At 34.8% G+C, this 17978-nt stretch overlaps 1 protein-coding gene across 1 annotated transcript in view; it reads right to left on the reverse strand.

Moving 5' to 3' along the window:
• The window catches only part of SRBD1 (S1 RNA binding domain 1), a 243634-nt gene that overhangs the window by 180683 nt on the left and 44973 nt on the right, over window positions 1-17978 (reverse strand). Inside the window, exons 10-14 of the mRNA XM_007459965.1 lie at window positions 15479-15582; window positions 11407-11514; window positions 7769-7926; window positions 3865-3955; window positions 3029-3136 (exon numbers count right to left, since the gene is read on the reverse strand). Coding sequence (XP_007460027.1) covers window positions 3029-3136; window positions 3865-3955; window positions 7769-7926; window positions 11407-11514; window positions 15479-15582 — 569 coding nt within the window. The remainder of the gene's footprint in view (window positions 1-3028; window positions 3137-3864; window positions 3956-7768; window positions 7927-11406; window positions 11515-15478; window positions 15583-17978) is intronic.

A 17978-nucleotide genomic window follows, 5' to 3' on the forward strand; every position in this document is an offset into this window, starting at 1 on the left:
AAAAAAAAAAAAAAAAAAAGAGAGAGAGAGAGAAGAAAATAATCAAGTGTGACATTTTAAAATGAATGGGAACAAATATTCAGATACTCAAAAAATAAAGGGACCGCCTACTATGGGCCAGAGGATTGAAAAGAACAGATCATTCTAGCACATACTTAAAACAAATGACATATATAATACTGTAGAATTTCTTTTCACAAACACTTGCAACTTTAAACATGTGTGACAAACTAAGATCTACAATAGTTATATTCTATAACTTAATCCATTTTTTTCTCCTTTGGTAACTGAGATTTGAAGCTCTGGATGACTTCCTCCATAGGAGATATAAGTATCAGAGTTTACAAGGTATTTTAAGAGAAATGACAGAGTGAAGTTGGATGCATGGGTCAGGATGCATGGGGGTTTACAAGTTAGAAGATAAATGATGGTGTATGTTAACCTATGGCAAGTAGGTCAAGGCAAAAGGTGTTAGAAGGAATAGATAAGAAGGAATGTGCTGGTGGATGTGTCAGGAAAAGGTTTTCCAGGATGAGCAGAATTATAGGAATGCCTATCAGATTATCTGTTCAAGAGTGTTGAAAATGACTGCTAGAGAAAGCATGGGAATGTCAACTTAAGTGTAGTTTGCAATGTAATTTTAAACCATTAGATGAGAAAATATGGTTTCTTCATAAAGGCATGTTGAACTGGCAAAATGATAACAAAATGAAGTTGAACAGTTGATTCCCTAAAGCACACACTGTAACTTCTGATTAAGTATTTGCATCATTGAGGATTTCAAAAGCACATAATAAAATACTAGCAAATATATTCCAAAAGTACATTAAAGAATAATACACTACAACAAAGAAAAGTTCAACTCAGAACTGCAGAGATGGTTCAATGGTAGGAAATCTACTACTTTTACGATTCAGCATATTGATCAAAAGAGGATAAAAAACCTCTTTAGAGAAAAATTATTATGGCAAAATTCTGAAAAAGCATTAAGGTTATCTTTTATTCTTGATTTTTAAAGTATAATAAAACAGGAATCAGTATTTTTAAAACACTCATAAATAGACTATTTCCTTTAAAAGATTTTTTTAAAAAATATACAAAAGGCAGTATCATACTTAAGGGAAACACTAGAAGCATTCTAATAAAAGTAAAGGAGGAAAAAAAAAATCTACTATCACTACAACTATTTAATAGCTTTTCAAAGATACTGCATGATACCTTTAAAGAGAAGAAAATAAAAAGGTATAAAACTAGAAAAAGAACTGATAATTTCATCATCTTTTGCAGATGATATGACCATATCATATCTCTTGAAATCCAAGAAAATGAACTGAAAAACTAATTATAAACAATGAAAGAATTCTGTACTATGGTTGGGGGACCAAGCTAACATTAAAAAAGTGCTCCTTCATAGAGATATAAAGAAACGTAGTAATTCTTAATACAAACACAAAAAGAGAGAAATATAAAAGAAAGTTTTAATATTGAATATGAAAAATAATTATAAAGAAAACTTCAAAATGTTACTGAAAGCAAAAGCATTCCCCATTTTAATGATGGAAAGAGAAACTCAGAAAGGCAGAGTAAGTCTTCCAAACTTGCATAACTAGTAAAATGGTGACAACAAAAGATGAACCCAGATTTGTCTGGCTCCAAAGCTCATTCTCTTTCTACTACCATATACTGTTGCAAGTTCAAGAAAGAGAGCCTCTGTAAGCAAATTCAGATGAAATCCAACAAGCCTTCACTATTTAATGTTTCTAATAATTTGAAAGTTCTATTTATAATCACTATAAATGTACCCAAGATATTTATATCCAATTAATGTGAACAAGTTAAAAAGAAATCAAAGAAGTTGCCTGAAATAAACTGTATTTGCTATGTCAGGTCCTTGTGGTAGGTTCTCAAAAGGACTGGGTATGTGTGCAATTCCCAGAATAGAGAAGATCCACAGTATTTCCCAGACCAAACTGAATAAGAAGGAGAGGGATAAAAGCCGAGCCAAACTATTCAACCTGATCCTTTCCTGAACCATGATCCCATGGCACCTACAGTTTGTCCCTGACCTTCTAATCCCCTTTGGTTACTCTGCATTTGTTTTTCTAACATCTTGATTATACTCGTGGCACACGGAATATTACACTAAATACAAGACCCCTCTCTTTTGGCCTATCTGAATGGAGCCTAGAATTCTTCTTCCTGTGTTGGCTTTTGGTTTTGTTTTGTTGATCCTGATCCCATACTTATCAGTTGACTATACTTAGCTATTACATTTCTCAAAAAGCAGTGGGAGATGGCTCTTACATGCTCTCCCCTAGATATCATCTATTATAACTATCTTCTCTCCTGAATTAAACCCTTTAGGATTTAGCATTCTACCATACTTTGGAAAAGGTAAAGGTGGCTATTTGAGGTTCAAAGGGAAAGTAAGGAAACAATGGTGAATGACAGCAAAACTACTACAGATCTAGGAGCAGGACTAAAGAAATGGGTCATGCTAATACAAAGTTATTTAGAAGTCAACTGTATGCCTATACAAAATGAGAGCATGTGATGAAGAGACTAACAAGAAAGGAACATCAGAAATGCATTAAAAGAAAAGGAACACTTTTAATTTGTAATACTTACCCTGGCTCTCAGTTCTGAAGGCCAATGATTCATAGTCATCAAAACTTTGGGAGAAGAAGGCTAAGTTATCCATGGTCTATAGCTGCTAGACCTATACACCATTCTACTTATTAGTCACTAGTTAGCTAGAGCCATCACACAAAGTACTGCCTGGAAAATCCCATGAATTCAAGTAAGCCCTAACCTGCTGCATCTGGGAGCGGTTTCAGGATACTGAAATGCCAGTTTCTCCAAGAGGCAGACACTTTACATTGTCCTGCAAAGCTCTTATGAATAGGAAGAAGTGATATGAGGGCAAACAAGAAGTACATCTTAAAACGACAAGGGAGAATTTATCACCGAAGGAACTTCAGAAGTTCCTTTGCCTCTCAAAGAAAACAAACATTCCTAACATCCTTACCAGTAAACAATGTCCAGTGGTGCAAAGTAGTTTTTCATTATCAGGTCAGCAAAGTAAGCTTCTGTTTCCCGGCAGGCAGTTCCATTTCCAATCACCACTGTGCTGCAGCTTCAAGGAGAAACAGAATGAGAAACTGGATGAGATCAAGGCATGCTTCTACATCAATCAGGAGAAAATGGACAGAATGCATGAACAGTATTATATGATGCTCTTATTCTCTCATATATCCAAGCAATCTCTCCACTATCTCACAGGGGCCACGCAGACTTATGTAGAATCAAAGACACTGCTCCTGCACTTGGTATTATAGGAGGCAGTGAAGAAATGTCTTATGGTCACACAATCTCAAGAATAGTCAGCTTTCTTCCCATCTAGAAGGAATGAAATTTAGACATGAGTAAGTAAACTCTGGAACATTCTAAGCCATAATAAAGAATTATGACTGAATTATGTGATATGTTTTCAAGTAATTTCTGAAGCTTCTCTAACTACTGCCAAATCCATTCCTCAGATCCATGAAAAAGAAAGAAACAGAGAGAGGGAGGGAGGGAGGGAGGAAGAAAGAGAGAGAGAAGGCCCAAACTGAAGAATTAAAATCTCACTTTTGGTCATATTACCACCTTTGTTTAGTGAAGGCGGCAGAGGAAGGGAGTAGCATTCCTCCAGAGTCTCCAAATGTAGAGTTCTCCAGCAATTTGCCCCAGCATTGTTTTACATGGTTCCCTTTCTAACACCAAGGCACTTCCCTTTAATCCCTCCCACCAAATTACGGACTTCGAAGATATCTCTGATTGGCTGAGCCACTGAAATACTCAAAAGGTTACTTATTTTCATACTTGAAATTCAGCAAAAGCCTCTTTATTTTCTCTGCCTCTCGGAAGCCTTGTCCACAATGCAAGTATACCACGTCAGTATGAAGTATCTGACCTTAGGAAAAAATGAAAAGAAAAGGCCATTTTGTAAGAAATTACAAAACATAACACACCACTGATTTGATTAAGCAAGTTGAAACTGAAAAGGGAACTGGTTCATCTTTTAAAATGCAGTCTGAATCTTTCATATTCCTTAATCAGATTCCCCCTTAAGCATTCTGAAATTTTGTTACCTCCAAAGTTATTAGAACTCTGTTTTGCTATACAAAAATCATTATCAACTAGATAATATGCCATGGTACTAAAAGAGAAATGATTTTTAATAACACTTAACATCAAAAATAGTAAAAGGTGGGACTTCCCTGGTGGCGCAGTGGTTAAAAATCCACCTGCCAATGCAGGGGACATGGGTTCGAGCCCTGGTTCAGGAAGATCCCACATACCACAGAGCAACTAAGCCCGTACTCCACAACTACCGAGCCTGTACTCTAGAGCCCACAAGCCACAACTACTGAGCCTGCGCACCACAACTACTGAAGCCCACACACCTAGAGCCTGTGCTCAGCAACAAGAGAAGCCACCACGATGAGAAGCCTGCGCACCGCAACGAAGAGTAGCCACCCAAAGAGCAGCCCACACTTGCCGCAACTAGAAAAAGCCAGAAAACCTGCATGCAGCAACGAAGACCCAACGCAGCCAAAAAATAAATAAAATTTAAAAAAAATAGTAAAAGCTAACATTTACTGAATATTTACTATATATCAGTGAGTGCTGTAATACTATTCTATTTCTTCCTTTGGGTTGTAGATATGTAAATTTCTTTACCTTATGTAATTTTTTCAGCTGCATACTTATGAACTGTGAGCTTCTCTGTACTATATTTCAGACAGAAATATATTTTAAAATTTGAGGATAACTCCTAAAGAACAGAAATAATGAGCTAAGTGACCAAATTAGGAAGTTAGGAAAAGGACGACAGAATAATCTCAAAGAAAGTGGAAGGAAGAAAATAATAAAGTTAAAAAAGCAGAAATTAATGAAATAGAAAAAAAACATATAAAACAGAGAAGACCAATGAAGCTTAAAATTTTAAATCACCTGTTAAGAAAAATACATACTTTTAGCTATACCAGTCAAGTAAAAGAAAGGATGACACAAATAAATTATATTAGAAATGGAAAGGGAGTATAACTAGAGATTCAGCACAAATTTAAAAGATACAGAGACATTATTATAAACAACTTGATGTTAATTTAGATTAAATGATGAAATGGATAAATTCTTGGAAAAGTCTTACCAAAACAGACTGAAAATACATATGCATGTATGTATGTATGTGTGCATAAAATTTTAAAAAGAACCATTCTATAAACAATACAAATACACTAAAGGATAAAACCATATGATAGCTCAATAGATTCAGGAAAAAACACTGACAGAATATACTTCCCGTTTATTGTAAAAATGCACAGCATGAAAAAAGAGCAACTTAGGACAGCAAAATCAAAAGCCCATGACTATATTTATAAAAAAAAAGTATCCCCACAAAACGCAAAAGGTGAGCAGGTGGGAACAATGCACCAATAACCACCAAGACCAATGTGCATCAGCATTTCTGTGGGAGGAGGCACAGAGAAACAATGGAGTATCTCATGGACCTGAGATTGGAGGAAGCCTCAAAATGTCAGAAGGTACTTCCCTGGAAATCAAAACTGGCCCGTTTGAGAATACAAAGTAAAACTGGAAAAGACCTTTGCATACTCTATAATAATTTATAGGTCAGTACAAAGGTTGCACAGTAAGTTCAGAAAGGACTGGAAAACTCTGATCTCTGAACTCTTGAAATTAACAAGTAGAACATTCTTTTCAAGACCAAACCCCACAGAGAAAAAACTGTTGAGCATCATATTTACATTGAGCAAGGTAAGGACAGTATGGACAAAGGGGAAAAAAAGTCTAGATAAAAGGAAAGAAAGCAATAGGAAAGCAAATTTCAGATAGTATAAGGTTATCTCTCTATCCAAATAGAAAAGTTTTTCTTCCCAATAATTTGGAAAAAGTAGAAATGATAGTTCTAGAGATATACAGCTAGCCTTCCATCCTAAAAGTTGAGAAAAACTAATTTGATGTAAAACTAAGCAACAGAAAAGGATCATAGTCAAATTTCATATAGAATGATTATTTTTCAAATCAGGAAATAAAAAAGACTCGTATGATGTCCTTACAGAAAGATGTGCCCCCAAACAGAGGAAAAACTGTAACCTAATACATAAGAACAAGCTACCAAAAGAAAAAAAGATTAGAGAAAATGAGAATAAAATAAATCAGAATTAGAAATGTCAGAAGTAAGATGAAAGAACTTAGGAATGAATTAAATATGAAAGAAAAAGTTATTCTAGGAATGAAAACTTAAACCAAAAGAAACATAAGAAAAATGTAAACAATCAAAAAAATTAAAAGGTGAAGAAGTTCACCACAGAACTGTAAAATCTATTTTTTATAAATATACCAAATGGAAATTCAAAAACTTAAAAACATAACTTAAATAAATAACTCAATGGATGGATTTAATAGCACATTAGACATAGCAGAATAGAGGATTAATTAACTTAAAGATAATCAATAAAAAATAAAAGAACTGAAAATAGAAGAGGAAATTGAATGGTCTAAAATACACGTAATTAGAATTCCAGAAAGAGATGCAAGAAGATCTACAAACCTCAAGCAGAATTCATGCCCCCTTCCCTCCAAAACAAATAAATAACACACACACAAACAGCTAAGCATATAAGAAAACTTCTGAAAGCCACGAGGAAAAAATCTTAGCAGGCAGAGGAAAAAATTATCACCTTCAAAGGAACAATAATAAGATTTTTGTCTGACTTCTCAAAAGAAACTCTAAGAGCTAGGGAAAAAAAAAAAAAAAGAAAGAAATGACATCTTTAAAGCACTGAAAATAACTGCCAATCTCGAATTCTACACCCAGCAACAGTATTTTTCAAAACCGAAGGCAAATCAGAAACTTTCAGACAAAAAAACCAAGACAATTTGTCACTAGCTGATCCATATTAAAAAGAAACAGACTAGAGTTTTAGGAAGAAAGAAAGTGATCTCAAATGGAAACACAGAAATGCAGAAAGAGATGAAGATAACAGAAAGGGCAAATAAATGAGTAAACAGGAAAAAAAATACTGACTGGACAAAACAATAAAAATGTCTCGTGGTATTTAAAATATACACAGAATCAGGACTTCCCTGGTGGTCCAGTGGTTAAGAATCCACCTTCCATTGCAGGTGACGCAGGTTCAATCCCTGGTTGGGGAACTAAGATCCCACATGCCATGGGGCAACTAAGCCTGCGAGCTGCAACTACTAAGTCCGCGCACTCTGGAGCCCACGTGCCACAACTACAGAGAAGCCCACACGCAGCAACTAGAGAAGACCGTGTGCTGCAACAAAAAGATCCTGCAGGCTGCAACTAAGACCCAATGCAGCCAAATAAATAAATAAATATTTTTTAAAAAACAAAAATAAAATATACACAGAATCAAAATGTATCATATATAAATGCAGTCAGTATAAACAGAAGTTGATGGGGGATAAACAGAGTTATTAAAGTCTGAGCCCAGTTAATCCTCAATATATCCACTGTGACCTAGGAAAGGGCATAAATGATAGTAAATGTTGACTGAGTCAACAAACAGGCCCAACAGGAAGCTTCATCCTGATTCCTATATCCCTTTATGTGAGAAAACCATCTTCTATTCCTTGAAAATTAGCATTATTTCCAAATCCTCACGAAGTATATGAAGTGAAATTTATGACCAACCAAACAACTTCTATATAAAATGCTGAAAGGTATGCTTACTGGTAGGAGAAATTATAGCTAATTTGCAACCGTGTTTATAACCGGGATCCACTCCCATCAAGGTACGCCCTGGGACAGGGCTTGTTAAAAGGAGCTGACGAAGGTTCCGTCCAAACATCATTACTGATTCTTTCTCTGCATCTGATGTTAGTTTGGCTCTTTAGAAATAGAAAAAGAGAATAAAAAAGATAAAGTATTCAGTTTTCATTCATTCAAATTTTCTTCCAGAAAAAGAACACAATTATTCCTCATTGGAGCATTCATTATAACAAAATAACTTAAGATCTTTAGAAATAGAAAAAGAGAAGAAAAAAGATAAAGTATTCAGTTTTCATTCATTCAAATTTTCTTCTGGAAAAAGAACACAATTATTCCTTATTGGAGCATTCATTATAACAAAATAAGAGAAAAAAATCACATACAAAATTATATTGAGTCTCTTTTTGCTAAGCTCAGTAATACGGATACCACAAACAATTTTGTGGTATCAAACCTGCTGAGTCTGTCATACCTACACTCCTTCTCTATCTGCTCACCCTTACATAAGAAATCTACATGTATAAATATCTGTGTATATGAGCGAGTCAGGGTGTATAAAGATTTGGACATTACATGGGATGTCAAAGTTTATCAGCTGATTAAAAATATAAACACATAATTAGTGGTCAATTACTGAATCATAAGTAGCCTCCTCCAACAATGCTTAGTTTTACACCCTCACCTATATATATCTCAAGGCCATCTTCTCACTTTATTCCATTCCCCACATCTACCCCCTCGTCATTCTCACAGTGATGTGACATGACCACAGATATTAATACCAGTCCAGAACCCTGCCTCACATAAATAACTTCCCAATTTTATCCAGAGAAGCTATTAAAAGTCTAATTTTCAAATTTTTTCTAGGATAAAAAAATATATCTCTATTGGACTTAAAGGCATTTGGAAACTAAGTTTTACACCATTTGCCTATTTAACCAGAGTTCTTAACATATTATCTCCTGAAACTCAAAAGAATTTATTAAAAGTATGTCTTCTCTATTAGACCAGATTAAAAACAAACTGCATGCCAATGGCCACAAGAGCAAAAGCAATTCAGGGCACATTTCTATCAGCGTTGAGGTAGAATTATCTACATATCTAAAGGCACATACAGCTAACCAACATTTGTTTTCCTGGCTTAATTCAGCTTCTTATGGCGTTTCTCTCATCTTCTCTAATATTTCACTGTCATTCTCCCTGCATTCAGCCAAGCAACATGAAGATATCATTCCAGGTATTTCTAAATCTTCACGTTTAACTTTATTTATTGAGTGAGCACTTGTCCTCAGTCTTATATAAGGTACTGTGATTGATGTAAGAGATACAAAGCTGAAAAAATCCCTACCCTGAAGATCACTGTCTAGTGGAAGAAACAGAAAAATAAACAGATGAGTATAATACACGGTAGGGATAGCTAAATTAGGATAACTTTCTAAGAGATGTCTTCTCAGGTGAATCAAGAAGGATAAGTAATAGTTAAGCAAACAAAGGCAGGGATAGTAGCTGAAGAGCATTGAGAAAACACTCTGGGCAACAGAAGCAGCAGATGTCAAAGCTCATGGCTTATTTATAGAAAAAGCAAGTAACTTCATATGATAAAATAAAAAGAAATACCAAGACAAAGGGCTACAGAGGAAGAAAAACACAGGCCACAAAGGGTTATTCTAAAGAGCCTGGATTTTATCCTGGAGACAAAGAAGATCCATTGAAGGATTTTAAGGAGAAGAGTATGAAATAATCAGATGGGAATTTAAGGATGGCAATGTGGAATATGTATTAGAAAATACAAGACAGGGATCATCTATGATCCTAGTATAGTAATTCAGACAAGAAATGATGATAACCTGAACTAATCATGGATATACTTTCTCCCAGTAAAGATGGAGATAAAGAGGAGGCAAAATTCAAGATATAATAAAAGATGGCATAATAGACAGCACTTGGTAATACCGATAATGTAGTTTTGATGAAAGAGGTATGTGTGAAAAATGACACAGGGATGAATGATCATGACAGCCATGGAAACAAAAAATGCAGAAGTAGACTCTGAATCTTATATAGTCAACTGAATAAAATGGCTGCAAAATAATATAGTCTATTTGATCTCTTTTAATACACACATATGAATGGAGAAAAGTCTAGTTAACAATGGTTATCTCTACGTGGTGAAATTATATGGGTTTTTTTTCCTTTGTGTTTTACTGATTCTTTCAATTTTTCTGCATTTGGACAAATTTCTTTTTAATTAGAGAATTAAAGTAATTTAATTACTTTAATAAATCAATTGAGGGTTTTCCCCCTCAACTGCTGTTTCAGGTAATTACAAGTACTTCTATGAAGAGACACATCTGTAGACAATGTCTGCAAATTAACTTATGGAATGAAATAAGATATATTTTTCAACCACAGGCATTTTAGAAAAAGAGGAGGAAAGTGCTCTTGCTTGCCACTGCTAATGGAAGTCGGAGAAGAATTATACATTAAATAATCCCACAGCAAACTGCACTCATTAAATCTCAATGAAATTATTCCACAAGCATTAAAGCTATTCACATCAAATACATGCAAAAATGTCAAATGCACCACTGGACATTACATGTGACATGAGAACACAAGATAAAAGGATGAATCAAGAGAATGAATGATTTTGATAAAAAAGAGGTTGGACAAAGGAGCTATATGTCCTTTTTAATAGTACCTGCTCACTCCCTACTCTAAATGCCTCCAAAGTCAATGGCCAAGTCCAGTAAAAGAAAAACAGACAAACATAAAGGCTGCTATAAATTCTAGTGAGGCTGAAGATGGCTAGAAATCTATAGTTTCCAGGTGACCCTTGCTGAAACACTAAATAAGTGGGAATGAAGAAAATCTATAGCAAATAGAAAGGAATATATGAAAGCATGGCTGGTGTCTAAACACTGACTACCAAGACAAAGGCTAGAGAGAAGCAGGAAAGAGGGTTTTTGCCTCCCAACATCTCTGTCCACCTCCTCCCCTAAAAACAATTCGGTACCTCACCTCTTTTGCAGTTCTTTGTAACCTTTAGTTCTTCTGCTAGTCCATTTAGATGGTCACCTTAATAATCTCCTAATATTTGTTCATCACTGCTGATAATTATTCATTGAAACAACTCCGTCTGCTAATATATATTAGCTTTCTCTCATAGTAATACATTCATCATGTGCTCCCTTGATATCCTTATGCTTTTTTTGGCTCTCTTACCTCTAAAACTGCTGCCAACTAACTTCTCCATTAACTTCTTAGTTTGTTTCTCCCAAGCCAAATCTCTCATCAATAAAACCATTTGTTTGGCTTGGTTGTCAAATTGCAAGACTAGTATTGCAGAACTGGAAGGGGTACACATTAAGTGGTCAAGATTTGAAAAGTATACCGTAATTAAGAGCTGTGTTTTGTGATCTATGCATGTGAATGCCTCTACAGATTGAAATCTATGCTTAAATTTAAGACTTTGTGATTATGACTCAGTTCTTTTGATTGGTTAATGGATCAACAAATATTTACTACACGCTTTAATGGGCCTATTACCATACATAAAAATAAACAGTCCAGAAAGTTAAATAAGACAAGATGCATACCTGAATTCTCTACAAAGGAGAGGATAAATAAGGCGTTTAAAGGAATCATCCAGTGAGTTGTATAAGATCTTCATTAACTCTGGCCTTGCAAAGCCACATGGTCTCCACCTGCAAAAAAGAAAAGCCTATACTAAAACTGATGTAACAATAATAAGGCCATAAAAGGGCTCCTGGAAGAGCAGAGAGGAAGTGGAAAAGGGGAGAAGAAACTTTACTGAATCCAAAGTAACATAATCTGTAAGGAGAGACAGTGATGTCTGAAAATTATTACTATGACATCTGGAGTTCTTATTTTTAAAAACCTGGTAACCATGGTAACACATAAAACTTAAGGGAGGAAAAAACCTTCCTATTCTTGGGAGAGTCCCCAAGGCATTATTAATACTGGTAAAAAATTTTAAGATATGAGAAAGTCACCAAAAATTCCTGAACCCCTGCTATAGACTGAATTATGTCCCCTAAAATTAGTATGTTGAAGCCCTAACCCTCAAATCGGATGATATTTGGAGACAGGGCCTTTGGGAGGTAATTAGGTTTAGATGAGGTCATGAGGGTAGGGCCCCCATGAGAGGATTAGTGAGTGCCCTTAAAAGAAGAAATATCAGATACCCCCTTCTCTCTCCCCCCACATCAGGTGAGGACATAATGAGAAGGCTGCTGTCTGCAAGACAAAAAGAGGGTTCTCACCAGAAACCAAATCAGCCTGACCTTGATCTTGGACTTCCAGCCTCCAGAACAGGGAGAAAATAAATTTCTGTTGTTTAAGCCACCTAGACTATGGTATTTTGTTATGGCAGCCGAAGCTAAGACAAGCACTACGTCCTTCTTTTTCCATTTCTTGATCTCTTCCTGAGAGTTAAAGTAGATTGAGCAAAGGAGAAACTCTGTTCTAACCTTTGCCTCTTGTCATCCTTGAGTAGAACTCACTCTGTTCCTCAGGTTGTACTGTTCTACTAGGCAGTGTATTTGCATACATACTGATAAATATAAATGCCAGAGAACCCACTGTTAGTAGAAACTGGAGAAAGAACAGTAAGAGAAAAACACGAGCTAAAAAGGACAAACAAATTCAGCCCTACAACTTCTGTGTTCCCTACTTCTACAGCATCTCTGCCCGTGTCCTTCAATGGCTCTTGAACAGAAAACATTAATATTTTATCAATGGTTCCTAATAAACCATTAATATACTTCAGGGGCACTGTCATCTCCCTTACTTATAATGTGATAGACCAAAGGCTACATAATAATAACTAACTGAATCCCTTCCATAGAAGGGTATTATTTGAGTATAGTTTTGTTTTTTAATTTGAATGAAAGTGCTTTTAGGCAGGACATACATCCTTTCCTTCCATCCAAATCCTTGTTTCTCCCTACTGTCACCTATACCTGAGGGCATGAAACGTAGGGAGAACTAGGATATGAATTAGAAAGTTATTATTATTATGTTGTTATGTTACAGGCATACCTTGGAGATACTGTGGGTTTGGTTCCAGACCACCACAATAAAGTGAATATCACAGTAAAGTGAGTCACATGAAGTTTTTGGTTTCCTAGAGCATACAAGAGTTATGGTTATACAATAATGTAGTGTATTAAGTATGTAATACCATTATGTCTTAGAAAACAATGTATATACCTTAACCAAAAAAATAATGCTATTGGAAAAATGGTACCAATAGATATGCTCAACACAGGGTTGCCACAAACTTTCAATTTGTAAAAAAACCCAAAAACCCCCAATATCTGTGAAGCACAATAAAGCAAAGTGCAATAAAACTTATAGCTGTGTTGTTGTTATTAATAGGGGAAATTCAATGTCAAACAAAGACATCCCAGAAGAAACATCTGAGACGGCTTTAAAAAAATGAATTGTGGTTTACCAAGTAAGACAAAGGAATAAAAGCATTCTGGGAAGAAACCATACCATATGTAAAAGCTTAGAGGCATGAAAGAGCATGATAAGCTCGAGTAACTAGAAGCAGATTAGTAATACAAGGGCATAAAGCTGCAGGATCAGGTTGCGGGGTAGATGAGGCTAGAAAGTATGGCAGTAGCCAGATTACTGAGTCTCGTATCACCATACTCTGGAGCTTGGCCAGTTAGGAGAGAACATAGCCCTGGGTCATGGGACAATACACTAGGAAAAGAGTCCTTAGAGGCAGGAAGGCCCTAAGGAGTGATTCTTATAATGAATCTATCTGATGTCTGCTGGGGGGTCATTCCCTTTAAAGCCAAACCAAGGTTTCCACATTGTTTGTAGGAAAAAAATGGAAACCTTTAACATTAGATACCCAATTTCTCTGGAAGCCCCAGTAGCCTTCCTTAAACCTCAAGGTTCTCCTGTGGCGTGACTGCTCACCTCCCTGGAACAGAGTGCTGTGGGTCTATTTTATAAGGATACCTCAATTATACTCATTCACAGTGACCTTTAGACCACAGACCCAGCTATACTCACTTCCTGCATTACAGAAACTCCTTTTTCTTCCTCACCCCACAGCAATTTCTCTCTCTTGACTGGCTTCCTGTGATCTATTCATTTAGCACTCGAAGGGACCTGAAACAGTATAGCGAAGCCACAGACCTTATTACTTCTAAACTTAAAGGAAATACAATGGGTTTCCCTTACCGGGTATCATTGTAAAACTTGATTCTTCCTCTAATTCAATAGTTAAACACTGCTGAATAAAACTAAGAAGGACCTCACTTTAACTAAATTTCACAATACAAAATACATACTATGTAAGATGTGCACAATGAAGCATACAAATTAAGACAGAGGTCACAAACTCAAATACCTATGGGGGGTCAGGAAAGTACTGTAAACAAATGAATAAGACCCAGGGCCTATACGTATGTTTTTGACAGAGACATGCTTTATTCACCCATTACAGACAAAGAAATATTCTCCACTTTGGCAAAGAAATATGTTCCCCCACATTCGGTATCTATAGATAAAGATAGGCTCTCTCCATCTAGCTTTCATTTTCCCACATTTAAAATAGAAATGGATACAGGATATAGTTCCCCTTAAATCTACCACAAGAAAAAAGCAGCACCATTTAGTGTAGCATTTTCTCAAAGTGATATGACAGACATTTGGGGACAGAATAATTTACAAGACTATCCCATGCATTGGCACTAAAAGCTAGTTTTAAAAAAGAAAAAAAGCTAGTAGCCAGCCTCAGTCATTCATTTGTTATTCATATAATATCTGATAAATTAAATTTTTGATTCAATTATCCTTAATAAACAAAACATTTCAGATATACTATATACAGTATGCTTCTGTTAATTCATTTTTCATAAAAGAAAATATACTCTTTATAAAAGATTCATATGGTACAGGATTACAGTAAAAGTCTCTCTCCCTAGAAATAATCACTATTAATAAGTCTTATGTACTTCCCAGATACTTCCTATTTAAACATACACAACATATGTACTTTTTAAATTAAAAAAAAATTTTCTTAACATCTTTATTGGAGTATAATTGCTTTACAGTGGTGTGTTAGTTTCTGCTTTATAACGAAGTGAATCAGCTATACATATACATATATCCCCATATCTCTTCCCTCTTGCGTCTCCCTCCCACCTTCTCTATCCCACCCTTCTAGGTGGTCACAAATCACCGAGCTGAGCTCCCTGTGCTATGCGGCTGCTTCCCACTAGCTATCTATTTTACATTTGGTAGTGTATATGTGTCCATGCCACTCTCTCACTTCGTCCCAGCTTCCCCTTCCCCTCTCCGTGTCCTCAGGTCCATTCTCTACATCTGTGTCTTTATTCCTGTCCTGCCCCTAGGTTCGTTAGAACTTTTTTTTTTTTTTAGATTCCGTATATATGTGTTAGCATGCGGTATTTGTTTTTCTCCTTCTGACTTACTTCACTCTGTATGACAGACTCTAGGTCCATCCACTTCACTACAAGACACTATATCCATTGCTTATCACTGTTTTTGTTTTTGTTTTTTTTTTAACACAATGGACATCTTTCCATTATCAGTACATATAGATCTCAATATAGTATTTTAAAAACAAAAAAAATAATATTCTGTAAAAATCTATAAACAGACCTGTTTTGGATGCACCACCTACAGAACTCATTCTTCACTCCATCAGAAATGTTAACCTTGACCGTCAGTATCTTCAAATTTTCTCCACGGTTAATTGCCAGAATCTGAGTGCAAACATATATGGCAAAGACTGATGATCCACAAAATACATAAATGATCAATTTAACCAGTCAATATTTGTGAAACAAACTGGGTGGTTATCCAGCCTAGAGCTATATCAATTTTGTATTCATTTATTTACTAAGAATGTATTCAAAAATAATCATTTCTTTATATTTTTTTCAAGTATTTTCAAAATAAAATACAGGTACAAAGCCTATGATATTCACAGGAAGAGACAGTGTTGATCTAAAAACCTCATTTCAGATTCTACTAATTGAAAGTTTTTGATCATCTAGAGTTAGAAAGATATACTTTTTATATTTGTGAAAAAACATTACTAAGATAAATACAAACATGGAAATTTCTAAGTGGAATATTTAATAACTATTGTTACCATTTATTGAGCACTTACTAATTGTCAGGCCCATCTAAGCACTTTAAATACATTAACTCATTTATCTTCAAAGCCACCAGTGACGTATGTATTAACATCTTACTCTTGTATGATAATTTTTCTAAGACTAACTTGTCCTAAAATCACAAAGCTAGAAAGTAGCAAAGGAGGAATTTAAATGCAGATCGACCTGTCTCTGCTTTTAATTAATATATTAGAAGAACAATTGTTTTAAAACACATTAAAAACACTCCTTAAAGAAAAGCAAACAAACCTAAAGCAAGAAGAAGAAAGGAAATAATAAAGAACAGAGGGAAAATTAATAAAATGGAGAGTAGAAAAACAACAAAAAATATCAACAAAACCAAAAGTTGGTTCTTGGAAAATATCAACAAAATTGACAAACCTTTCACTAGAGTGACCAAAGAAAAAAGGGAGACATTCCAATTATCAAAATCAGGAATGAAAGAGGGGCCATTAATATGAATGTTATAGAAATAAAAAGGATCATAAGAGAATACTATGAACAACTGTATGCCAAATTGGATCACTTAAATAAAATGAACAAATTCCTAAAAAGACACAAACTTCTAAACTAGAATAAAAAAGAAATAGAAAATTCAAAATTATCTATAACAAGAGATAGAATTAATAATTTTAATATTTCCCACAAGGAAATATCCAGGCTCATATGGCTTCACTGCTGAATTCTGCCAAACATTTAAAAAAGAATTAATAGGAATTCTTCACAAACTCTTCCAAAAATACAATAGAAGAAAAAACTTTCTGACTCTATTTACCCTGTTCTTGCAAGAACACTGCAAGAGAAAAGTAAAGACCATTGCCTCTTATGAATATAGATGTAAAATTTCTCAATAAAATACTAGTAAACTAAACCCAGAAACATATAAAAAGGATTATACACAAGGATCAAAAGGGATTTACTCCAGAAAAGCAAGGTTGGTTTAACATCCAAAAAAGAAGTAATGTAATACATCATAACTATAGAATAAAAACAAAAATTACATGATCATTTCAATAGATGCAGAAAGAATATTTGAGAAAATTCCAGCAGTTGTTCATGATAAAAATACTCAAGAAACTAGGAAGAGAAAACAAATTCTTCAACATGATAAAGGGCACATACAAAAACTCCACAGATAACATAATGTTTAATAGTGAAAGACTGGATGCTTTCCCTCTAAGATTACAAGGGTGTCTCCTCTTACACTTCTATTCAATATTGTACTGGAGGTTCTATCTAGGGAAATTAGGCAAGAAGAAGAAATAAAAGGCCTCTAGATTGAAAAGAAAGAAGTTAAAACTATCTCTATTTGCAGATACTATGATCTGTATACAGAAAATCATAAGGAAACCACTATAAAACTGTTAGAACTAATAGAGTCTAGCAAGGTTGCAGGATAATCAATTTCTACACACTAGCAATAAACACCCTAAAAATAATTTTTTAAAATTCCATTTACCATACCACCAGTACAAATAAAATACTTTCCAATAAATTTAACAAAAGAAGTTCAAAATTATACACTGAGAACTATAAAATATTGTTTTTAAAAAAAACTGAAGAAGACCTAAATAAATGGAAAGACATCCCAGGTCCATGGATCAAAAGGCTTAATATTGCTAAATGGCACTAATCCCCAAATTACTTCATAAATTCAATGTGATCCCTATCAAATCCCAGCTAGCTTCTTTGCAGAAATTGACAAACTAATTCTAAGATTAATATAGAAATGCAAGGGACCCAGAATAACCAAGTCTATTTTGTAAAAAAAGAACAAACCTGGAAGACTCCCACTTCTCAAATGCAAAAATTACTACAAAACTACAGTAATCAAGACAGTGTGGTACTGGCATTAGAGATAAACATACAAATGAATGGAATAGAATTCAGAGTCCAGAAATAAATCTATACATCTACCGTCAAGTGAATGTCAACAAGGGTGCTAAGACAATTAAATGGGGAAAATACAGTCTTTTCAA

Source organism: Lipotes vexillifer, unplaced genomic scaffold (genome assembly GCF_000442215.2).
Source record: "Lipotes vexillifer unplaced genomic scaffold, Lipotes_vexillifer_v1.1 scaffold666, whole genome shotgun sequence".
NCBI classification, from domain to species: Eukaryota; Metazoa; Chordata; class Mammalia; order Artiodactyla; family Lipotidae; genus Lipotes; species Lipotes vexillifer.